Source organism: Nasonia vitripennis, chromosome 4 (assembly GCF_009193385.2).
Source record: "Nasonia vitripennis strain AsymCx chromosome 4, Nvit_psr_1.1, whole genome shotgun sequence".
NCBI classification, from domain to species: domain Eukaryota; kingdom Metazoa; phylum Arthropoda; class Insecta; order Hymenoptera; family Pteromalidae; genus Nasonia; species Nasonia vitripennis.
Window position 1 is genome coordinate 9,871,526 of NC_045760.1, and position 24,217 is coordinate 9,895,742.

Sequence of the window (24,217 nt, forward strand, 5' to 3'; positions counted from 1 at the left end):
GCTATTCCGGTAATTTTTATTGAAAAATTCTTTCCGTGTGGAGGGCTTATGCAGCAAAACGTGTGCTGGAATTTTTTGTGGTGCCGCGGTATAGCAAAATTTGATGCTTTTTCGAATATCGATTTTATATTCAAGCGAATTGAAATTGCTTAAACGAATTTATTCACTCTCATCGTGCGCATAATCGAAATTTTGTTTTAACGGTGCGAAATTTTTATTGTAAATTTGGCAAATATGTAAGCCGCGATACATCATGAAAAAGCCTAATATCTAAAAATAGTAGCTCTCTGAATTATTGTAACATGCCGATTTTATATGGAGCAACTCGTATATATAGTATAGATGTATAATATAAGAGCGCGTTAGGCACTGCTAGACACAGAAGAAAGACAAAGTCGGGTGTTTCGATGAGCTCGAAGCACGAGAGACGTTGAAGTAGGTAATTTAACGGGCCGCGACCACTAAAGTTCGTTCCGGATAAGGTATTGGATTTTATTGTACAGGTGCACAGTTTCACGGCAAAATTAACGTCTGCACTGCTTTAGTCTATACTGTATACACGACATCGATACGGCCTAATCCTTTCTTTCCCTTGACTTCGAAGGAATTTAGCGGTGTACAAGTCGGTATAAGCAAAACTTTTATTAGGCTATCGGTGAAGGTGCGGTAAATTGCAAAATTGTATCGCGTGCGCTGTGTATCGGTATAATGGTCGGAGGATGGTCGTAAGTTTGGCTTTTTATGTTACAGGATATCTTTTGATGAAAAAATCGTGTTATACGAGGCTCAGAGATCCGATTAGATCTGAAAATGAAATCAATATAGCCACGAAAACAGCTGTTGGCTAACATCGAATTTAATAAAGCTTTCACTGAGTGATTTATTAACAAAAGTCTACGTTGGAGTACTGATGAATAGAGCCAACCTCCATATCCTTCTTTGATGAAAGTCAGATCGGCATATGGCGATATCCTTAATGGACCGACGTCTCAACAACAATTCGACACCACGGAATTCCGCGTCACCCCGTGAAAAAGCCAAAAAAAGCTTCTCTATACACTCGCACGGTGTTCCGCATAAAATCCGAGTCACCGCCGCAGAGCGAGTAAAAAGCCTTCCTCGTGAGTTATTATTCAAAGAGGCTCGACTTTGCGCACGCGATGCATTCGGTCGTTGCGCTGCCAGCTCGACATTCCGGGGAATCTCGATTCGCGCTGAGCTGACAATTACCGTCTCGCGGCTTTTAACGCCACGCGGCTGCGGCAGATTTTATCGGCTGCTGATTATCGATTTTTTGCACGAGTGCAAATGCTTTTATTTCTTTCTTCTTTTTGTTTTTGCCGAGGATGGACGGCCTGCGCGTGGCGGAGAAGCTTTTCTTGTATTCTATTTTTTTTCTATTTTTGCAAAAAATTTGAAAAAAAATTTTGAAAAAAAATAGAAGAAAGCTTCGCTTTCTTCTATTTTTTTTCTATGATTGACAGATGAACGTCAAGTTTTCCGAGCAAGACTGATAGGTAGGTTTGTTTTTAATTTTTACCACTGTCCCGCTGATGTGTTATGCTAACGATCGCTTCGATTGCGCAACGGTGCTCTGTTTCACAAGCTATGCTTAATTGATTCGCAACTCCTCGCCAAGCAAGACTACCAATGATCTATTAAACACTGCTTAATAATCTCATTCAACTTCAAAAGATTTATAACCGCATTTACCGTGCGATACAGGCATCGTTCTTCCCCCGCGGCGAAAACGCGAGCATCCCTCTCCCACTTCATCAAGCTCCCCTCGTTCAAAACATGCAGACCGCGCAGGTCGCTTCAATTATCGGAAGTCCATCGATCACTCGCACACCTCAAGGTAATGACGCTTCCAACTTGAAAAAAAGGGTGCCACAGCTTTCACCTGCGTCCTTGTTTTTCCTCGACCAAATCAAAAGGCGCGTCAAACGCTCATCAATTAGCGGCGGCGCGCAAAAAAGGCGTTGCGCGCGTTGCCGACAGAGACGGACGACATTAGCATTCAGGACTCGACCGCATCTATTTTCCGGCTGTGTCAAGCCGACGTTGTTGCGGCCGAAATCGATGGCCTGACTCGATTTCGCAGCGCGCACGCGACGAGCTATAAAGCTGATAGGCCTGAACTTTGTGCGCGGGGGTTGAGAAAGAGGTGTGGTAGGGGAAATGGGATTCTTCGCTGCCACTGTTGCCTTTGTATACGTGCAGTTTTCGCGATGCTGCGGCAGGAAATTGTTTCGGAAATTGCAGAGGATTGCTGTTTTGTTCTGCGTGTGTGTATGCGTGTTGTCAGGGAGAAAAGCTCGGACTGATGGACTTTTTACGGGGATGAGAAATTTGGAATTTTCCGGCGGTGTTGTCGAGGTTTTTCCACCGGACTAGGACATGATGGAATTACGCAGGGGATTTATTTTTTCTTTCTTCTTCGCAAAAGCCAGGGTTTTGAATGTTTGAACACGCGTAAAGAAAGTTGAGTAAATCAAGGAATAAATAATGCACCGAGAGAGACCGGAGCACGATGTTAATATTTACAAAATTTACACTGCAAGCGCTGCTGGACCAATGAATTAACGCGTGGGTTGCGCGTAAATAATTGACAAATCCGGCATTCGGTACAAATGAAAACTGAAATATTCCTCGCGTATATCGGGAAGATATACAGTCTGCCTAAATCAAGCTGTGTATTTGTTCGGCGTGTACAAATTATGATGGACAACCACTATTTTCCGGAATATTAATTACCGGGCTCTGAAACTTGATAAATGATCGAAGCGCGTTTATAGAAGCAGAGCTAGTATATGGAAAGGATTTTACGATTCATAATTATACATATAACCATTCATCATACGGATACAATAAAAGAAAGGCATAAGTTTATTTACATGAGCGGTGCGCGAGACTGATTAATAATAAACATTATCGGAGAGCATTAAAATTTCCCGCGAATTCATTTGCGCACCTTGATCATTCGATTTTTTGTTCTTCCTCGGCACTGGAATATATAACAAGCTGGGCACTGTGATGCATAACAGTGAAAAATTTAATTCCTGAGACATTCAAGTTTAATGCCCCAATAAAAAGGTTCGAAGAAAAAGGCAATTTGAAGATGAAAAAAAGGTCGATCCTATTTTTCATCAAAAGACTGTGAGCCACTTTATGATCGCACCTTGAAAAGCTGCGGAGGTTATAAAAGTGCATACAATGTTGAAAGAGGAGAGGAACGCAATTTAAAGTTTTTTTTTATAGAATTAAATTTTTACGTTCGCTTAAATGCGCGGATTCATTTTCTTCAGATAATGCGAGAAGCGATTTTGATTTTGTTACTCGTTAAGGCAAAATAATAAGTATTGCGTTAATAAATTCGACAGCGTTTTCGTTTCTGTGCTAATTTTAAAATGTTGTTGAGGGGACACGATAAATTATTTTTGCAGCTCTTGGATCACCCTTTTATGTGCATCCATACAAGAATAATCAAGCTTGAATTAATACGGTCAAAATGTGTTTCAAGAGCGAAGCTTATTCATTAATTTTTTTTTTGCTATCATGTATTTGACAGCGTGTACACAATTTTTTCACTATTCACATTTTATACTTTCATTCACGCGAGTCAATAGCGTCAGTATTTTTTAGAAAATTTAACTATCTCTCTGCACAGCTCAGTTTTCCATGACGAGCTCCGCCATAACTTCAAAATAACCTCGAAATAACCTCGAACAACTCAAGAGGCAAAGTAAGCCCTCTCACCTGGATACACTCCTAGCTAGGTGCAGCGCGGACGAAGGCGCGAGCGAGTCTCTCCTGTCGCATCTACACCTGTACGGATGGTTCTGTCTCTGTCTGTAGTGCATGCCGTGATATGTCACCCCGGGCATCTGCACCGCCATGTACGGTTGCTCGTCCAGACGACATTGCAGCTCGATATCGGGCACGGACCTGGTGGCGGGGTCGTCGCATCCTGTGCCGCTTTCCTCCGAGCCACCCAGCCCCGAGACGGACAGTTGGGGCGAGGCGACGAGGTAAGTCGCACGGTCCTGACGCTGCAGTACCGGCTTGTTGCTGCCGCTGGTCGCAGTCGATTGGCTGCGCCCGGTGGCGTTGACATTCTGCACGGTGGCGGACGAGGAGGAAGATGAGGAGGTCGAGGCACTGCCGAGGACAACGACGGCCTGGGGCGCGACTACGATAGGCGTCACCTGGGCCCGGGGACTGAGCAGCGCCGCCGTCTCCTCGCTGCCGCTGCCGTACTCGCTTCCGGTGCCGCTGCATTCCTGGAGCTCGCCCGCAGCGCCACTCTCACCGACGCTCATCGCCGACGACCCGGACCCGGCCTATGCCCCCTTCTGCAGGCCGGCTTCGTCGTGTTGCGGCGGTTCGGTAAGCTCGGGGGGACTTATAGGTTATGCGTGCGTGTGCTGGTCGTGCGGTGGCGCTGATGTCGCTGCTAGTCTAGTGGTTTCCGTTGGCGCTGATGCTTGCGGTGAAACAACTCGAGTGTGCTGTCCTCTGCGTCACATGACTAGTTTGCTCTGTGAACAAACAGGTGGATAGGTGAGTTTAAGTTGAATCATTGTGAAATGTATGACATGGTTGAAATTATTTAAAAAAACTTAAGCTATGTAGGTTCTGTATATGAATAGGCGAATCTAGAGACGCATAGTAAATCATCTCGCTGAAAGCCAGTTGTGCCGTATTATGTCTCTTTATTAAGCTTCACTCTCAGCTTTTGGGATTAAGGCCATATGTGTAAACAAAGCATTTGTAGGTAATCTGTGCACTCGATGTGAACATAATTCGTATGAGCAGGAAAATGAGTAAGCTAAAAGTATTGCAAAGATGCGACTATTATACGTACGGAAAGTTGAAGCAAATAATAAGTAAAAGGAAGGAGCCTAGAATACATTTTTTGCGACTTAATGCCCATGTAGAGTCCGTAAATATAGTGGCCTTTGAATTACTTGCTAAGTAGTTTCTTGTGTCGGCTAGCATTAAGCATGAAAATAAAAACGTTCATACATAAGACGATTTTATACTGTTTTCGAAATTTAATATAAATTTGAATTCCTGTATTTTATGACCTCAATAATATAAACATGTAAGACTATCGATAAATATTTCTCACGACGCTTTTAATAACAATAATACAATGTTTAAAAACAATAGAAGCACCGAAGTGCCCGCACGTCTTCTCAATCCTCAGCGCAGCGGCACGAAAGTCCTTTACGATCAAACTCATCCAAGCATGCAGGCAAACAAATAATCCAGCGCACATAAGCGTCATCGTCCCTATATACCACTCGTTCCCGAGCGGCAGATTCGCCTAATTGGCCGCTCGGGAGGGCTGCTGTTACGTGCAGCCTTGCGTTCACCGGTCGTGTAAAGGCTTCTTATGCCAGGGATTGATTCGCCTCACGTGCGAACTATATCGCCGCGCAGCATCACAGAGTATACAAAAGTCGGGCGACGAGGGAGAAGAGGAGGAAATTCAATGAGGGATGCGACGCAGGATGAGAGAGTGTTTATGGAGTGTGCTGCCTCCACCGCCGCTACTGCTGGCTATATACGGTTTTGCATAAGCCGACAATTTGTAGACGGCCGGATCAGGATATGCTGAGTAGCCGAATGTCTGGCCGAGTTGTTGGGGGATCGCGGAGGAAGTGTTTATGGTAGGTATATAGATCGACCGTGAGTCTGAATAGGGCGCTGAGATTCCATCGAGATCCGCGTATTGATATTGCTTTTTCTATTGTGCTGGGATTTTATTTTATTTATTTTTTCTTATAGGGATCAAAGTTTATTCATTGTTGAAGATTTATTTTGCATATACTTTTTTATTCAACACGATGAAAGATGCCAATATTATTTTCTTGATAACGTATTTATCGACAATAACCATCTGACGTACTTCAGATACGCACAGAAAATGAAAACTTGCGAGACCAGACTCAATTATAGACCATCGCATCATCATAACAACCATGCACTCCAGTAACTCGAAGCCCCAACCCCTTTTACACGCCGATACTCTCCCGAACTCTGCTATACATCAACCATCCCAATAATCGACGAACCGCAAACTCTACTCGTGCTCGTGCCGCCACAACACGGCGGAACAGACTCGACGCGCTACCTTGTTGTGCCGCTTCGCGCGCACAGGGCATATCCGAGAGAGAGAGAGAGATCCTATCGCCTACCTCGCTTGCGTCTGTGACATCTTCTGTCTTATCCAGGCCGCCGACGGCAACGCCATTAATATTCAGTGTTCGAAAATTTGCATAGGTTATACACTGTGTCGCTCCATATCCTGGCCGTCGATCCCGATCGCGACGAACAGCCATTCGGGTATAGAGCAGTGAGGCTTGATGTTGTGACGCGGACCATAAGAGCTCTTGCGAGACACGAGTTGCTTGTACCTTATATATATGAGTGTGTGTGCGATGGTGATCGAACAATGATTTTAATTTTTCATTGCATCAGGAAAAATAGGGAGTTAAGCAACATATTCCACGGGGACTGAATAAAGAGTTCTGGCTTAATTTTTCAGAATCATTAATCAGTATTATCGGATAATAATTACGGTAATTCTATTTGCACGACAGAAAGAATGCAAGGGTATTTTATGAAACTGTGAACATAGTTGGAATACTGCACTAGAAGCCAACTTCAAGCCCTCCTTTATTCTAGCTCACTGATTAGTGACTATACTAGCGCTCTCTGTCTGCTACCAGACAAATTATCCTATACAGGTATTTAGATAAACGACGGTGCCGCGGCGCGGTGTCACAGTACTGTCGTCGCTACTCGCGAGTTAACACGTTTAGTTGTTTACGTTTTTTCTTTGTTCGTATCCAACTGAACATCGTATTTTGCATCGGTTCGACACTGTGTGCGCAGTTGCTACTTGCAAGTCAAGACTTCCAATTGTGAATTACGTTTGCCTTTAGTGTGTGTGAGAACATTGATATCTTTAGATTTTTACAATCAGCAGACCGGCACTTTGTAATGTGTTTTTTTTCTTCATCGTAATTTGATCAACTTTTACAAACAGGTAAGTCTACATGAAGATTATATGTTAGTGCGCGTATAATTGTACCAAAACATTATGGCTAGTCTCGTGCTTGCGAAAACAAAGCTCTCGGAGGTTGCGCTTTTCAGAATTTCGAGTCGTTCTATATATATATATATATATATATATATATATATATATATATATATATATATATACATACATATATATATATATATATATATATATATATATATATATATATATATATATATATATATATATATATAGATATACATATGTGCGTTGAGTCGCGGAGATTTGTTGGCGGCGGTCGTGATGTTCGGTAATTTGTACATCACCGCGAATTTGTTTACTGACTCGAGGTAAAAGTAACGTATTTTAGAATTTCGAGATGTTTGATATATATATATATATATATATATCTTCCTATATTATATAGTCATTTTGGCAAGACTCCCCCCCCCACTACCCCCCCACCACCCCCCACCGCCCCCCCCCACCAAATAACATGACTGCTCTCTGCGTTATCGGGCTTGAGACCGTCATACTTTCACAACGCTATTGCGTAGTAAAATAAGGCCGCATTAACAGTCCAATTAAATACAAATTTATAACATATTATGATTAAATAGATTTAAATTGGATAATATTAAATAGAATTAAGGTTTAGGTTAAGGTAAGAAGTATCAGTTCCAAGAGAACCAGATATTGAAGATCTACCTCTAATTTTATTTAAGTTATAAGATTAAAGTTAATTATTAATAACGTGTAAATAAGTTAGGGAATAATTGAGTTCAAAGAACTCAAAGAACCATCAGAAAGTATAATCATTATAGATGATTCACTGATTGAATAAACAACAAAATGGACAAGATAAGCGAGATCAAAGACCTCGATGAATTTTCAGGTAATATGAGTAGTCAGACAGAACTAGAGAGACAGAATAAAGAGATAGTTTTCCAAATAATTTAATTTTCAGGATCACCTCACGTCTCCCAATGGCGCGCAACTCGAAAAGTCTATCATTTTATAGATGCCTTTTGCGGCACAAAGATTTAAACATTAAGAACATTAAAAAAAATTAAAATTAATTAAAAAAAATATATATATATAAATTCAAATGATGAATTTCAAGCGTCAGAAAACTTCAAAAACTAGCTAAAACTATTTTAAATGCCATTAATAGTAGAAGTTCAATGTTAAACAATACTTTTACTTCCAGTAACAGGTTTTCTTATACAATAAGATCGATCATTTTCAACCATCCAGAACATAATTATCAGTTCATGAAAATAAAATTTTGAAGATAAAATCACACAGAAACTACAATAGGGGGTTGGCGAGCGAAGCGAGCAGGGGGGCGGAGCCCCACTAGTATATATATATATGTGTGTGTATGCGAGCTAAGTCGCAGAGAAAGTGTGCTCGCACAAACAAAGGTGGACTACCGGTCACCTTCTAATTTCCACGAAAAATTGTGTTCGAATTTCATGTTTGGATGATTAGCACACGCTGCGAAAACAAAGATCTTGGCAGTTGCGGTGTTCGGTCATCTTCCTGCGTTTTGTATCACGACTATAGTCTCGTGCACACAAAACAAAGCTCTCGGCGGTTGAGTTTCTTAGAATTTCGGGACGTTCTATATATGTACATATATATGTGCGTCGAGTTGTGGAGATTTGTTCTCGGCGGTCGTGGCGTTCGGTAATGTTTACATCTCCGCGAATTGGTTTACTGACGCAAGATCAAAGTAACGCTTTTTAGATTTTCGAGACGTTCAATTTATACACGTGTGTGTGTATGCGCGTTAAGTCGCGGAGAGAGAGAGAGAGAGAGAGAGAGAGAGAGAGAGAGAGAGAGAGAGAGAGAGCCAGAGAGAGTTATACATTTAAATAAATTTTTATGTAAATAGCAAAATAATTTTTACTTCAATACATTGTTTTTGGTTTTTAGTATGTCAGGGGCCGATGATGTTCCTCTCAGAGATGATATTCCTCTCAAGGAATATCTAAGCCGTATCAAAATTAAAGACGACAAACAGTTTGACTTATTTAAAAGAACTCTACGCTCAACTTATAAAGAGAATATCTCACGGAGGGATGCACAAAACAAAACCAAACTATGCAATTCTGCGAGGAAGGAAGCTAATCCACTTATTAAATACTACCATGTTGTCTACGAATGCATTCATGGGAAGGAGAGAGTAAGTACAAGTACTGGACAGCGTAATGCCAAGTAAGTGGAAAACTTCTCTACTTTTCGTACTTGGTGCCAGAGGAATTAAGAATTTAAAAACTCAACAGCGCTACTATTTTTTCAATTGAAACTTCACTACTATAGTCGCTAATCTTTTGACTTTTGAGTAATTTTTTAAAATCTATTTTATTTCGAAAAATAGTTAACATTTTTATTTTATAATAATCAGTTTTTGTTTATAATTTATAATATTTTATATTGTTTTGATACCTATTTTAATTTTTTATTATAGAACGAGTAAATTTATTTGTCCAGCAACGATTACATTCACGTGGTCTCAAGATGGGTTCTATTACTTTGTTAGTGAAGTAATAAGTCACAAAGGACATGAACATTTTAAAGTATGTTATTTTTATTTATAGTTCATTAGCTATTAGTATATCATTGTACGTTTGAATTTTTAATTGTTTCTTATGCATGTAGGGCCTAACTCATACTCTACCACAAAACCGAAAATGCGACGAAGAGACGGAAAATTTTATCAGCTTGGCCAGAATTTCTTTTAATTGATGGTACATATAATTTGTTAGAATTGGGATACGTTGTTTTGTTAATAGCTGCCGAAGATGGAAATAGAATGACTGAGATAGTGAGTGTTTGTATCGTTTCCACAGAGGATGAATCTGTTGTCAGATGGTTTATTGAATGCTTTAAAAAGCACCATTCAGAAGCTTGTAGAAATACCAAATCATTTATGGGTGACAAAGATAAAACTTTACGCAAGGTCATCAAAGAAATGTTCCAAGTTCCGATGTATATTTGTATGTTTCACTCTAAGCAAGCCTTTCATAATGCTCTTTCCCCGAAGAAAATGAAACTTTCAAACGAAGATCGAGAATTTTGTCTAAAAATATTTCAAAAAATGGTTTACAGCAAAAGTTTTCAAGAATATGAAAAACATCTAACCGAATTTTACGCATTTGCACCAACAGATATTATAGGCTACTTCAATATGTATTGGAAAAATTGCTATGATGAGTGGGTTTACTTTGAAATGTTCGCATGTAACTATGGAAACGGTACAAACAATCGCTTAGAATCTGTAAATCAAAAACTAAAACTGCATCTTCGTAAACATATTGCATTACTTCAATTTTTTATATCGCTTTTTGATTATTTTAAATTATCAAATTACGAAAAAGATTGTAAAGCTGCAGCAACAGTAATGAGAAGAAGTCGATTATCTTTGCAGTACCTAAAATTAAGTGATTATCAAAATACTTTAACTCCATATGCTTTCAAATATGTAGTGGAACAGTATAATACTGTATCGTTTGTTGAACATCAGGCTTGTACGCCAATTAATGACAATGAGTATAAATCAACGTCAGCTACACGAACTAAGATTTGTACTACTGTAAGTTGTTCGTGTACAGAATACCGTTCCATGCGTTTACCATGTCGTCATATTTTTTTTATAAGGATGAAAAACAATTTGCCATTATTTAGCCCAGATACTTACGATGAGAGATGGTCTACGCTCTATTACAAGACTAATCAGAGATTATTAAAAGTAGCACCTTCTATTCAAGTAAACTCTACGCAATCTCATTTTAAAAATAATGTCACTAATCGTAATAATGATGAGAATTCATTGAATTTGACTGATAGTAATAATGCAAAAAGTTTCTTACACCAAGAAAACGATAATTCTGTGCTGAACAGTACAAAAAGTAATGAGTTTAATGACGATGTTTGTGCTAATGCCAAAGAGAATATAAAATGTTCCTTGGAACAAGAACTGAACGATTCTGTGAAGAGTATTGAAATTAATAGTACAAACACTGAAATGGAAACCGTAGCTGCTAGTAGTTTAAGAGAATTTAACGACTGTGTTTTGAATATTACTAAGGATCTTGTTAAAAAAAATATTACAGTGCAATCAAATGAAAAAGCAGCGCACAATTTAGATAGTATTGAAATTGATGCTAAAATGTTATCTGTAAAAAGTAAAGGGCGACCAAAAGGTCGAGCTTTAAATGCGATAGGTTTAAGACGAAAAAGTAGTGATACGGTAAATTCTAACTATCTACAAAACGCAAGCCAAAAACAGTAGTTTCTAAAAAACTTATTACACATTTACAAGTGCCAAAGAAGCCTGATAATTTAGTGAAGTTTACTGATATGTCAAATGATTACCAAGCTAATATTATACTAAGTCACTGTTTGACTAACAGCAAAATTGATGATTTACAGAACGGTAACAATATCATTTTACGTACTGATCTCACTATTTCTGATAAAGATGTGTGCTGTTTTTCTGATGATAGAATAAGAGTAGATATACTACGTTCATTTGTAAGTGTTGATGTATTTTCTCATTTAAAAAATATTATTGAAAATCAGAAAACCTTTAAATGGTATTGTTTTCAATGTAAGCTTGTATTACGTGGGAAGCAGATAAGCTGTGATAGGTGCTTAGCGTGGATGCATTTTAAATGCGCCAAAATTACCAATATTGATGAAGATGCAGACTGGTTTTGCAATCAATGCTCGGTATAAAATATGTTTCACTACTTTATTATTGAACTAACATAAGTTTAGATCATAAAAAATGTTAAAATCTTGAAAATTGTAGCAATTTGTTTGATTGTTGTTATAAAATTCGTATTTCACTATAACTATTTTTTAACATGATGAAAAATCATTCTCGATTTTAAGTAAAAAATGTATTAAATATTTTTTATAGCTTTTTATTTTTACAACATTGATTTCATACATTTTCAATTATGTTTATTTCATGCTTCTTTTTAGTAAAATATTGGTAAAACTATTTCAACTATATCTTTTGGTACAGATTTACACTTATACGTTATTTAAAAAAAGTATATTAATACATTTTTTACAAAAAACAATTTTAAGTTGTGCGTTTTTTCTACGTTTTACCGATTTTCAACGTACATTACTAATAATATATTATAAAAGTTTCATGGATTGTACTTATTGCATTATAAAAAGATTATAAAAATGTTATCAGAATGAGGATCAAAAATCCATATGTTCATCGCATGGCGTGAATATAAAAACGTATTGACTTTTTTCTAATATTGCAAAACGTGTATTGGAGATACAATTTATAATAAAATGTTTATTTCTATCAGAGTGTGTGTTATTATATCGATCAATCAAATCCACCTACCCACGCACCTTGACTTTCAATGAGAGACTTATTTTAAAAGAAAAAGGATTAAGTCTGTATATCGGCGAAAGGCGAGCGAAAGCGAGAATTTTCGCACTCAACTCGTGAAATGTATTTCAAAAAGCATGCTCTTCAATCCAAGTTACTGCGTGTTAAAAAAGATGTATGCAGATAACTTTTAAGGACACATCATTTTCCTAAAAAATATTGTTATTCAGACTATAAAAACTTACGGCATGTACAGAGTAGATGTGTTTATGTGTCCCGTTTGAAGCAATTAACCTATCTTTGACTCGCGTTCTTCCAGTGCTGTATTTTGTATAAAAAATCTGTTATATTATAATGATGCTATTGCGTACAGCTTATTTTTCTTTCATTTATACATGCTAAAGTCCTTGTCTACCTTCATTGTGTCTGAAGCGTATACTTAAAAAAAAACGGTGCTGCTATATCTACGCCAAATCGCAATTTGATGTTCGCTATTTTAGCTACTCAAACGCTCTCCTAGCTGTCAATATATGTATAAACGTTGTTAAGTATCCACTCCACATATATATACGAGCATGCACAGAGGGATGATTGCTTTAGCTCTATGTTTATGAGTAGTATGCGGATTGGTTATTTGTACGACAATTTTATCAATAATGTCGGTTAACCCACGGTGAATGATAACCACTTAACCCGATAACCCACGTAAAGATGATGGGTGAGTCGCGAAGAGCCCTATTATTTTAATTTGGGTTTTTGAGTTGACTCACCCATCATCTTTACTTGGGTTATTGGGTTAAGCAACTCGGTAACATCCCGAGATCGGTACCACCCCGAGGTTGGTGTTGGGGTAGTATGGTTATCTTTTGAATATGTATGAGTTCTCCACGTTCTCCAGGTAACTTTCGATCCAAGCGATTCTTTTTTACCCACCAAAAATTAAATGAAAGCTCTTATCTTATACTTATATCTCAAAAGTTTACATTAACACTTTGGTGGCTGGTTAGCTAAGTATGTGGTAACCAAAAAGCTCAAAAAACAGCCGCAATTGATATATATATATATATATATATATATATATATTGCTAACCAGCAATTAAAATGTTAATGTAAACTTTTGAGATATAAATACAAGACAAAAGCTTTCATTTAACTTTTGGTGGATAAAAATAACCGCTTGGATCAAAAGTTACAAACCTTTTAAAATAGGGAAAAAATCGTTTGATTTTTGAAAGATCGTTATTTTTATAATTTTTCGCTTTTTTTAAACGCAGACAACTTTTTACCTAGACAACCAATTTTAACGATTTTTTTTCAAATTGAAGTTCTTTTCCAGTACTATGATGTTTACAATTCTGTTACAATGCCGCTACCCTAAGCGGGTCTTGGGCGTTGTCGTCCAGATCGGACGCGTGGGTGCCTATCACCACTACACAGCGCGTCCTTAGGTTGCGGGTAGAGGAACAGCCCCTGAGAAAGAGGTTAGCTGCGAATAAATTGAATAAGCAGCCGCGGACAGCCGATAGGAACAGGCGTGGGTGTGATGAGCCCACACTGTCGAACGCATTCATCTAGAAACACTACGCAAGCACCACAACAACAAAAACACTTCACATTATCTCTTATCTCTCAATCTATCTCTTTCATCACACATTACAAAAATGGGCAAAAATCCTGCTGCCGAGGAGGATGCGGGAGCGATGACAACTGCCCCGAAAGGGGATGTGTAGAATGATTCGTCACCTGGTCTTACGCGGTAACGATGCCAGCGAAGGCGCGCTGCCTTGCAGGGGGCGATAGGATGCGAGAATGAAACCGTAGTGTGTCTGACGACGAATTGACACTGTCCTCGTCAAAGTCGGAAAGCTCTCATACTTAGTTCTAGAGAGGTATGGGGGTTATCACCTCTAGAACGGTGGACTCACCTGCGATCGGAACAGGATCCGAAGCGCGTGGGTTTAACATAATATCATGACTCAAAAAAATCAAATCTGAACCAAAAGGGACTTAAGGGTCGGAACTTGGAATGTTCGCAGTCTATACAGAGCAGGTGCGTTTAAAGAACTCGTAAAGGAAGCTGATAGGTACAATCTAGATTTGGTAGCAATACAGGAATCGCGGTGGCCAGATGGCGGAGTACTAGCATCGGGTAACTTCACGTACCTGTATGGGGCCGGGAGTGGGGGATCTCTAGGCACCGGATTTCTCGTAAGCAAAAGCATCATACATTCGGTTAAAAGTTTCAAATCCATCAATGATAGGCTCTCGTACATCATTATCGAAGGTGAATGGTATAGATATGTTTATATTAATGTACACTGTCCTACGGAGGACAAAGAAGAAGAAGCTAAGGATCTCTATTACGAAACTTTAGAGCAAGTAATCGACCACTTCGCGTCTTACGACACAAGAATAGTATTAGGCGATTTCAATGCTAAAATAGGTAGGGAGGAAATGTTTAGGCCTACTATAGGGAAGGAAAGCCTGCACGAAGCCAGCAATGATAACGATATTAGGGTCATAAATTTCGCGGCGGCAAAAGATCTTATAATCAAAAGTACGTGTTTTAAGCACAAGAACATACACAAGGCAACGTGGACATCGCCGGACGGGGCCACACAGAACCAAATTGATCATTTCCTCATTGAAAAAAGACGTCATACTAATGTTCTTGACGTAAGGGCTTACAGAGGGGCAGATAGCGACTCGGACCACTTCCTAGTAGTAGCCAAATTAAGAGCTAGACTAGTAGCGAATCAAAATAGTAAGCGAGCAAACAAGGTAGAAAGCTTCGATATTGAGAAACTACGAGATAGAACAGAGCGAATTAGGTACCAGATAGAAATTAATAACAGGTTTCAGGCACTTGAAGAAGCAAACACATCGCCGGAGGGGAATGACGAACCGAATAGCTTATGGGGGGACATCGAAAAAACGGTAAAAGAGGCCGCGAACAAAGTACTGGGTAAAAAGAAAAAGCCAAAGAGCAAACCATGGTTTGACGAAGAGTGCGAACTCTGGTTTGAAAGGCGCAAAAAGGCTAAATTAGATAGCTTACAAAATAGAAGCGATAGGACCGTAGAAGAGTATTCTAACGTAAGGAAACAGACGAGCGCGATCTACAGAAATAAGAAGCGGGAGTATCAAAAGAATCTTATTAGGAGAATAGAAACTAACAGTAAGGAAAATAACCCCCGCGAAATGTACAGAGGGATTAACGCCATCAGAAAGGGTTTTAGGAGTAGAGCGCAATTGATGAAGGACGAAAACGGGGACCTCGTAACAAATGACAATGAATTACTGTCGCTGTGGAAAAATTATTTCGATAAATTATTAAACGTGCACGAAAATAGCGAAGAATTAGGGGACGAAATTCACACTGCTGAACCCCACGTGGAGGAACCGAGCTACCAAGAAGTAGAGGCCGCGATTAAAAAACTAAAAAACAATAAAGCCGCGGGAAATGACTCTATACCAGCTGAGTTACTCAAATATGGGGGCGTCGAGCTCACTTTCAAAATCTATAAACTAGTATGTGCCATCTGGAAAAATGAAACAATACCCGAAAATTGGAAGGAATCTATCATTATACCGATTTTTAAAAAGGGGGATAAGACAGACTGCAATAACTATAGGGGTATTTCACTTTTAGCAACGTGCTACAAAGTTCTCTCAAACGTAATACAAGCTAGACTCACTCCATTCGCGGAAGATATAGTAGGAGATTATCAGTGCGGATTTCGGCGCAACAGATCGACGAGCGATCAAATGTTTACCATAAGACAGTTGTTAGAGAAAAAGTGGGAATTTTGCGAAACCATACACCAACTATTTATAGATTTTAAAAAAGCGTACGACTCTATTAAGCGAAGCAAAATGTATCAAATTCTAGTACTTCTCGGTGTACCGAAAAAATTCGTGAGATTAATTCAAATATGTCTGAACGGAAGCATGGGAAAGGTCCGAGTAGGCGGTAATGTATCAGAACCCTTTATGATACGCGATGGTTTAAAACAAGGGGATGGGCTCTCTACGGTGCTGTTCAACTTAACGTTAGAGTATGCCGTTAGAAAAATGCAGGTTAGCCAGCTGGGCGCAACGCTTAATGGAACAACGCAGATACTAGGCTACGCAGATGATTTGGATATACTGGGGGATTGTAGGGAAACGGTAGCAAGAAACCCGGAAATCCTCATAAAAGCGGTGGAGTATACAGGGTTAGAAGTGAGTGAATCAAAAACAAAGTACATGATTGTGGATAAGCTAGGCATCTGCAGAGGGGAGGAAGATCTCAGAGTTGGGAATTTTACTTTTGAAAAGGTTAGCGAATTCAGGTATCTGGGTACGATCATAAATGATAGAAACGAGATTAATGTCGAAATAAATAAGAGACTCCATTCGGGTAATGCTTGCTTCTACGCCGTAAGTAATTTACTTAAGTCGATGCTGTTGTCTAAAAACGTTAAAATAAGAATATACAGGACAATAATACTGCCGGTGGTTCTGTACAGGTGCGAAACATGGGCTCTCACTAAGCAGGCGGACAACCGTTTTAGGGTATTTGAAAATAAAGTTTTGCGAAAAATATACGGGCCGAAGAAAGATGAGGAAACCGGGGAATGGAGGAGACTACACAATGATGAGTTACACAATCTGTACGCGTCACCAAATATTAACAGAATAATAAAATCGCGCAGATTGGGATGGGCAGGGCACGTAGCGAGAATGGGAGCCGACCGTACGGCAGCGCGTGTCATGAAGGGCAGGCCGATGGTAACGCGACCTCTAGGTAGACCTAGACGTAGATGGGAGGACAACGTAAAAGCAGATCTAGTAGAAATAGGACGGGTGTGTGTCGATCGGAGAGGTGCATCTTGGGTGGGGTTGACACAAGATAGGGCAGCGTGGAAGGCTTGCGTAGATGAGGCAATGAACTTTCGAGTTCCAAATGCCATGTGAAAAAAAAAAAATGATGTTTACAATTTTTAAAATGTTTTTTTTTTAGAGGGAAAAGTAGGCCACGTTTAGGCACGTGTTATAAGGGAAAAACAAATTGCGAAAAAATTTAAATAGTATATAGGTCACACCATATTTTTTTTAACGCGCAGATGTATATTCGAGTGTTTTTGTACGTGTTATAAGCGCTGCTGACGTGACTATTTTTTGACACGGCAATCACGCTCTTGTTCAAACATTATATAATAGTCAAATTCATTTTTTTGTAAATAAATAATTGATTTTAACAGTCGAAACCGAATTATAATGAAAAAATTTGAATAAAATGAAATAAATTATTCCGTGAATAGCGTAATTTTAATTTTTATGCAATTATTGCAAATTTTATTAATAATATCGAATTATTACAAATTTACTAAATAAATAATGCATGTAGCGGGCAAAAAAACTGTTTTTGCCTGCATAATAGGTCAAAAAAGTGTCACTTTAGTCCCGATTAATACGTACGAAAAACGCGAAAGTCGTTTGCGCTCTCAACTATCCACTTTGCTTGCTCATAAGTAAGATCAATAAGTTTTTTACTTACCTAGCGGCGGGAAGCGCCAATTTCCCGCCCACTGTGGGAATTGTCACTTCCCACTCGCGCCTTCTTCCGCTGTGCCGAGTACGGAAACGCGCTTTGGTTTTATACTCGCCTCGCTCGACTTCCTCCGATGTGCCGCGTGAGGAGTTTTTTTAAATAAATTATTGAGCTCGGGGAGCGTGGTGTAGTTGAGTTTAAGTGCTTTGGTTTTTGGCTTTATCCTCGATTCACTCGCCTTTCTCCCATGTGCCGAGATGTTGTTTAAATAAATTATTACTTTCGGGGAGCATGGGGTAGCTGGGTTTAAGCGCTTTTGTTTTAGATTTTATCATTGCTTTGCTCGCCTTCCTCCGATGTGCCGAGGAGTTTTTTTAAATAAATTATTGAGTGCGGGGAGCGTGGTGTAGTTGGGTTCAAGCGCTTTGGTTTTTGATTTTATACTCGCTTTATTGCTCGCCTTCAATGTGCCGATATGTAGTTTAAATAATTTATTGAGCTCGGAGAGCGTAGGTTAAATGGGTTTATTCATTTCGGTTTTAGATTTATTTTTCCATATAAGTTTATCACTTAATCGTTTTCAACCACCCGTAATACCGAAATTAAAATTTTTTACGATTTGAATAATGCGATTCGGGTAAAAGTACGTAAAAAGTTCAATGAATGTTTATAACTGTTATTAAACTTAAAAAATTATTTTTTTACAGTAACTTTTATTCTTTTAGTACCTTATTAATTGCCCGATATTCAAAATCTAATTAAAGCAATTAATTTTTTTTCGATTTTAAAACTATTCAAATTTACCGCCTTCTATTCTGCCACTTTTGGGAACACTGGTGCCATGCCATGAAGAATGCTATTATTGGTCTGAAGGAGGTTGCAAGTGCGGCACTCCAACACAGTTCATCAAATATTCCCTAGCGTTTTTGACGTGTCGTGTGTTATAGGTTAGAATTTCATTACTTGCGTATCAAGTATTGTTTTATCTATATTATTAATGCATATAATTTATTGAATCGATATAACTAACACATTAACGCTGTCAATACTTATTTGTACGACAGATTTTATTGTGAAAATGTCGATTTCCTTATTTGTACGACAGATTGTCTTAATATTACTATCTGTCGTACAAATAGTAAACCGGCCTAATAATTAACTCTTTTACATTATTTTCAATCGAAACTCAACTTCGTTGAAATATCCTCCACTCCCATAATCTCCTCTCGGATCGCTTAAAACGTTAGCGCGATGGCAATCTCGTTCATCAAAATTCGAACTCTATATCAACGCTTCCCGGAAAAATGAAATCAAGATAACCCGAGCCCGACAACAAAGCCAAAAAACAAGCCGTGTAGCACTAGCACACGCGGCAGCAGATTAACTTTCATTGATGGATCGCGAGCGAAATGTTAATAAATGGAAGCGGTTATCTATATCACACGGACCGGTGCTTTGCGTGTCGTATTGGCTTATGAATTTTAATCCCGATTTATCGGACCGTTACTCGCGATATTTTTTTGCTCGCGCAGATTTTCCCGTTACGCACAAGTTGATTTGTAGGTGTGAACGCGAGGTGCGAACTTATTGTTTATAAAAGATGTTTCCCGAGTTTCGTTAAAGCTTTCATTGCTCGTAAAAGCCCATATGAGCAGTAGTAAGAGGAGATATGACGAAGGTATGATGAAAAGTGTTGCCGACACAATTCCCTTTCCGATCAGGATTTTACTGGCTCCGAAAAGAACGTTTTCTTCGTGTTATTGAAGTTGCACGAACAACATTATTTGTTGTTTCAATCAATATTTTATACAACTTCTTTCTTTGAAATCGAGCAAACCGAAAACCTGTGGCGATTTACTCGAGCGCTTAGCTCGGAATCAATCGAACCGCGCAATAACGCGCATACACTCAACTGTCCCGAACAAAAAAATCTTGAAGCAATAATGCGCGGCTCCACAATCCGTCGTTCGGTTACCAGCCCCGAAAAATCCTGTACCAAAAAGAATTAAACACGAAAGAAGAGACGCAGTCAGGCGTACATAGGGATAATGCAATCACAGTATACCGAAGACGAGGGCAAGTGTCGAGAAGCAGAAAAGACCGGAGGCTCGAGCTCGAGCTTGCAAGCTTTCTTTGAAAAGATGCTGCAGACACCGCTATACATCTTTTTCTCAGCTTCTTTCACCGTCTCACCTTGGAGATGACGACACAGCCATGGAAAGGCCAGAGACATGGAAAGGCCTCTTTTAAAAAGACAGAGCTTGAAAGCTCGTTACCGTGCACAGTGTTTGCTAACTTGGACTGACTGTTGGCTCGAGTCATTACCAGCGAGCTCTCTCAGTAATTGGCTTGACTATTACGTGGACGTGCGCGTGTCGTGTGAAGTATAAAGAATATCGTTTTATTCGTTGCTTGGTACGAATGGATAAGGATTCGAAATAACAGGTTGATCGGCTGGTTTCGAGAAAAAAAAATGCATCTGTCGATATTTTTCTTCCTAATAGGTAGAGATGATTGATTGGTCAAGAGCCTTTCCAGCGAACTGAATTCGAGAAAATGTTCCGACGCTGTGCTAATTTAGAAAATAATTGGTATTTTTCAGTTTAAATATCGCGATTCGGAATTACTCACTATTTGTACGAAGCATGAATTTTCTCAGAGAAACAAAGCACGATTAATTAGCAGAACTCTAGGTAGCACATCAAAGGAAAAAATTTGAAGGCTCGTTGCCCGACAAACGCGCGTATGTACCTGAGTACCGGAAAACAATGAGATTCCATAGGTCTACAAGTGGACCACGTCATCTCTCTGTAATGCGACACATCGCCGCTTTCTCATTTCACACTTGGAACCAACATATACACACACACACAGAAAAACTCGCGCAAAAGGAAACGAACATTTTTCTCGCGATCTTGACGCAAGTATCTACGCTAGAAGGGAAAAAGAGAGAAAACAGAAAGAAACGGCCAAGACACAGCTTTTACGCGGATGACGCCGTCGTCGCTGCTGTTGCTGCTGCTCTTGACGAAAATAGTCAGGGGCCACGGCTGTTACCGGCCGCTGCAATGCGGAGCTGTGCTGCTAGCGATATTGGAGAGAAAAGAGAGAGAGAGAGAGAGAGAGAGAGAGAGAGAGAGAGAGAGAGAGAGAGAGAGTAGGATCCAGCGTTGATGCAATGCACGGAGAGATGGAGATCCAGAAAAAGTGTGTAGTGACATTGAAGGCCGCGCGGTGTTGTTTGTTTGGACGCGATGAGATTTTCGAGATATATACTGAGAGGCTTGATGGGGAGAGAAATTTTTTTCGCGTTTTTTATGGTCGATTTTCTTGTCGAAAAAAATGGTTGGAATTTAGAACTTTTGGAAATCAACATTATTATTTGACTAATTATCGATAATCGTAGTATTAGTATACTACTTGTCAAACAAATATCTTTTGGTATTCTATTTTGTATAGAGAGTACAGCAGACACACACACAATCAAACGGCTATAGCAACGAAGGTTAAATTGGCTATTCTATAGCAGCGATTCAGTAATTTTATAGCTTTTAAAGCTTGACCCCTTTCTGAACACCGTAAAACATTAATCGGCGAATCGCGATTTCGCGCGATATCTGTTTACTGTAATATGGCTAGTCATATAATACCTTTTGATGCATATTTAAAGGGCCCATATTTAAAATTAAATAGCATTTTTCCCTCGCTCAATAATTTGAAATTTCAAAATCGCCGTAAAAAAATCCTCACGTATATCTCCTGACCCACTTTGATAGCGACCATAAGCTCGGTCGAGATACGCTTCTGAAAGGATAGCCTCGCGCGCATGATAGATCTTATTGAGCGAGTGAGCACACATAAAACGGCCTTTCCCGAATGGAATAACGCACGCATACACACACCTTGGTCGTTGTAGTCGTCGTCACTGGCAGACGGCGCAGCAGTGCATATTTTGCTTTAATTGTAAAGCTCGACTCTCGTGAGGCCAAATTAATGGCGCAAGTTTCGCGAAACTGTTTGGCTCTGGCGTAGCCCAATGCCCGCTACTTTGTACAATTTCATTAGCTAATGTTGAAAGTTGAGGGGCAATGGTACGTACACAAGCGAGACTGCGCGATTGATATACAACCGCTGGCGATTTTCATTGTTCAAGGCGTACATGTGTGCGCAACAGTACGCATGCAAGGCAGTAATTATGATCGTGGGTGGAGACTGGGTATCGCGAGCATTCTGCACCCTATTGAGTTTCTAGTTTGAAGTATTATTAATCTCGCTAACGTGTTTGGATGGAATATTCACTATTATAAAATTGCGAATCATCCTAAATCCATATAAAAATGCAGGGTTTGAATTTTTGCCAATTTAAAAACGTGTAGTAGTAGTACTATTGAATTTGAAAAGGATCAACTAATTTTAATCAGCGTAAAAAGTTTGAATTTTTTATCAAGAATACGGTTTGAAGATACAAGAAACAAATTAAAAAAAAAAATTAATTAATCTTACTCACAATCAAGCCGATACTTTGTATACTTAATTAAAATTAATTAATTCATTAAAATAATGATCTAATTCTCACCGCTAGCATCATCGAGGCTGTTCTTAATAAAGCGAAAAAAGTAGTTATCTTGCTCTCATCCTCGCAATTTTCAGGCAGATTCATTTCTCTCCTGGAAACAAGGGGCGCCAATCCAAGATTGATTGACGCGAGCTTTTTCTCTCGTTTCCATACATAATCCACTCGCTGCAGTATATCCGCTGGTAATATAATCCGCGCTCGTTTCGAGAGTTTTCCGGGCTGTTGCACGTCGACAGCTATATCAAAAAGTCGGAACTTTTTGGCGGCCGCGGAAAATATTATAGTTTTAACGTGAAAAAGGAAGATATAGCAAGAAAATTTGGTGGTAGAAAGCGGACTTTGACGGATAGGTAATCGAAATGGGCAAATGATGGAGATCGGAATGATTGCAAGCTGCGAAAAAGATTTTTAAAAAGCGAGTGCGCCTATAGGGAAACGAGTCATGACTTTTTAGTGGGGTTATCAAAAAGTAGCATTTAATTTTGTATTGTATTCATACGAAGCCAATGTACGTTTAATATATATTTATTTATGGTTTAGCGAACAAATTATACATTTTTAACTCCTCTGCATACACGATTTTATTAAATTTATTCAGAATTTGCAGTAATAATTTAAGTGTATTAAATAATTTCGTAATTTTAGCTTTATTACCAATTCTAAAAATGCAATTATTCTGGCTGAAGCCAGTTCAGTTATGCAGATGCATTTGCGAAAGAACAGCTTTAGATTTGAATTTCAAGTAGATATTATATTATTTCCATACTGAACTAACTTCGAATCATATATAATTATTGGTAACATTTTACGTGACTTGTCAGTTCTCATCATTCTTATGATAATCTGATCAATAAAACCACTGTTTTATTTACTTTCTCTCACCCCAACTTTGCTCTGCGTGAATAATGAAGCGTACAACATCTCGGGCGTCCGCGAAAATTTTTCCCCAGTTTCATCTAGCGCGCGATAAGACAAGCGCAAGGGAGAAAGAGAGAGAGACTTTTTTCGCGCACGCGATAGAAAGACCTTATCTCTCTTCTGGTCACGGATTATACGTTCATGTGTATGCACGACGAATAATTCAATTTACTAGACGTTCATCTCGGTTTTTCTCGTTCTCAAAGATCTATATGGCTTCGCTCGATTAATCTTTTAATTCGGTTTTTCTTTTTTCGTTTGCTCGAGAGCAGGTAAGTACTAGCTGAAAGAAATATCGAACTTTTCATTGTCTGCGCTTTCCGAGTGGTTGGAAATCACAGATTGAAATGGATTTGTACGTGAAAAACTGTAAATTTCAAAAGTTATTTTTATCATTATTATTTTAACGCCTATTTTATTATAGTACTAAGAAAACCAACGCACCCAAGCTACAAATCCTTATTTTCCACTAAAGCCAAGAATCAAAGGTTCAATCCCATGTCCACCATATTTCCGCCTATCTCTCCCCCCCCCCCTTCAATTTCGATCTTCACACACGAACTGCCACAACGAGCAGTGGCAGAAGCAACAGCAGCAGACCAGCCAAAATATAAACCTTTGTTATCCCCATCCCTGCTTTCGTTGCGACGCGAATCTTCCGGGAGAGCGAACCGATAACGTTCCTCAGGGGTTCTCTTCCTCTTTCTCTCGCGAAGAATTTTACGCCTCAAGGCGATCTCTTGGGGATCCGCTGCTGTATTG

General features: G+C 39.1%; 2 protein-coding genes across 7 annotated transcripts in view; one reads left to right on the plus strand and one right to left on the minus strand.

Moving 5' to 3' along the window:
- The window catches only part of LOC100119646 (small conductance calcium-activated potassium channel protein), a 152,279-nt gene that overhangs the window by 90,073 nt on the left and 37,989 nt on the right, over nucleotides 1-24,217 (minus strand). For all 4 annotated transcript variants that reach the window (XM_031929393.1, XM_031929395.2, XM_031929396.2 and 1 more), the window contains one exon: nucleotides 3,760-4,541. In XM_031929393.1, coding sequence (XP_031785253.1) covers nucleotides 3,760-4,322 — 563 coding nt within the window. In that variant the 5' untranslated portion in view covers nucleotides 4,323-4,541. The remainder of the gene's footprint in view (nucleotides 1-3,759; nucleotides 4,542-24,217) is intronic.
- Nucleotides 6,782-11,938, plus strand: LOC107981401. Of its 3 annotated transcripts, none has more exons than XM_016987270.3 (4): nucleotides 6,782-7,060; nucleotides 8,996-9,277; nucleotides 9,531-9,639; nucleotides 9,722-11,938. In XM_016987270.3, the coding sequence occupies exon 4, from the start codon at nucleotides 9,876-9,878 to the stop codon at nucleotides 11,352-11,354; it is 1,479 nt and encodes a 492-aa protein (XP_016842759.2). In that variant the 5' UTR covers nucleotides 6,782-7,060; nucleotides 8,996-9,277; nucleotides 9,531-9,639; nucleotides 9,722-9,875; the 3' UTR covers nucleotides 11,355-11,938. The 3 variants fall into 3 exon arrangements, with proteins under 3 accessions (XP_016842759.2, XP_031785260.1, XP_031785261.1); XM_031929400.1 differs by having other exon boundaries at nucleotides 6,783-7,060; nucleotides 8,996-9,245; nucleotides 9,722-11,937; XM_031929401.1 differs by having other exon boundaries at nucleotides 6,783-7,060; nucleotides 9,722-10,971.

Bases quoted from the DNA above. Each gene is read 5' to 3' on its own strand.
- LOC107981401 (XM_016987270.3), top strand. From the start codon at position 9,876: ATGACTGAGATAGTGAGTGTTTGTATCGTTTCCACAGAGGATGAATCT.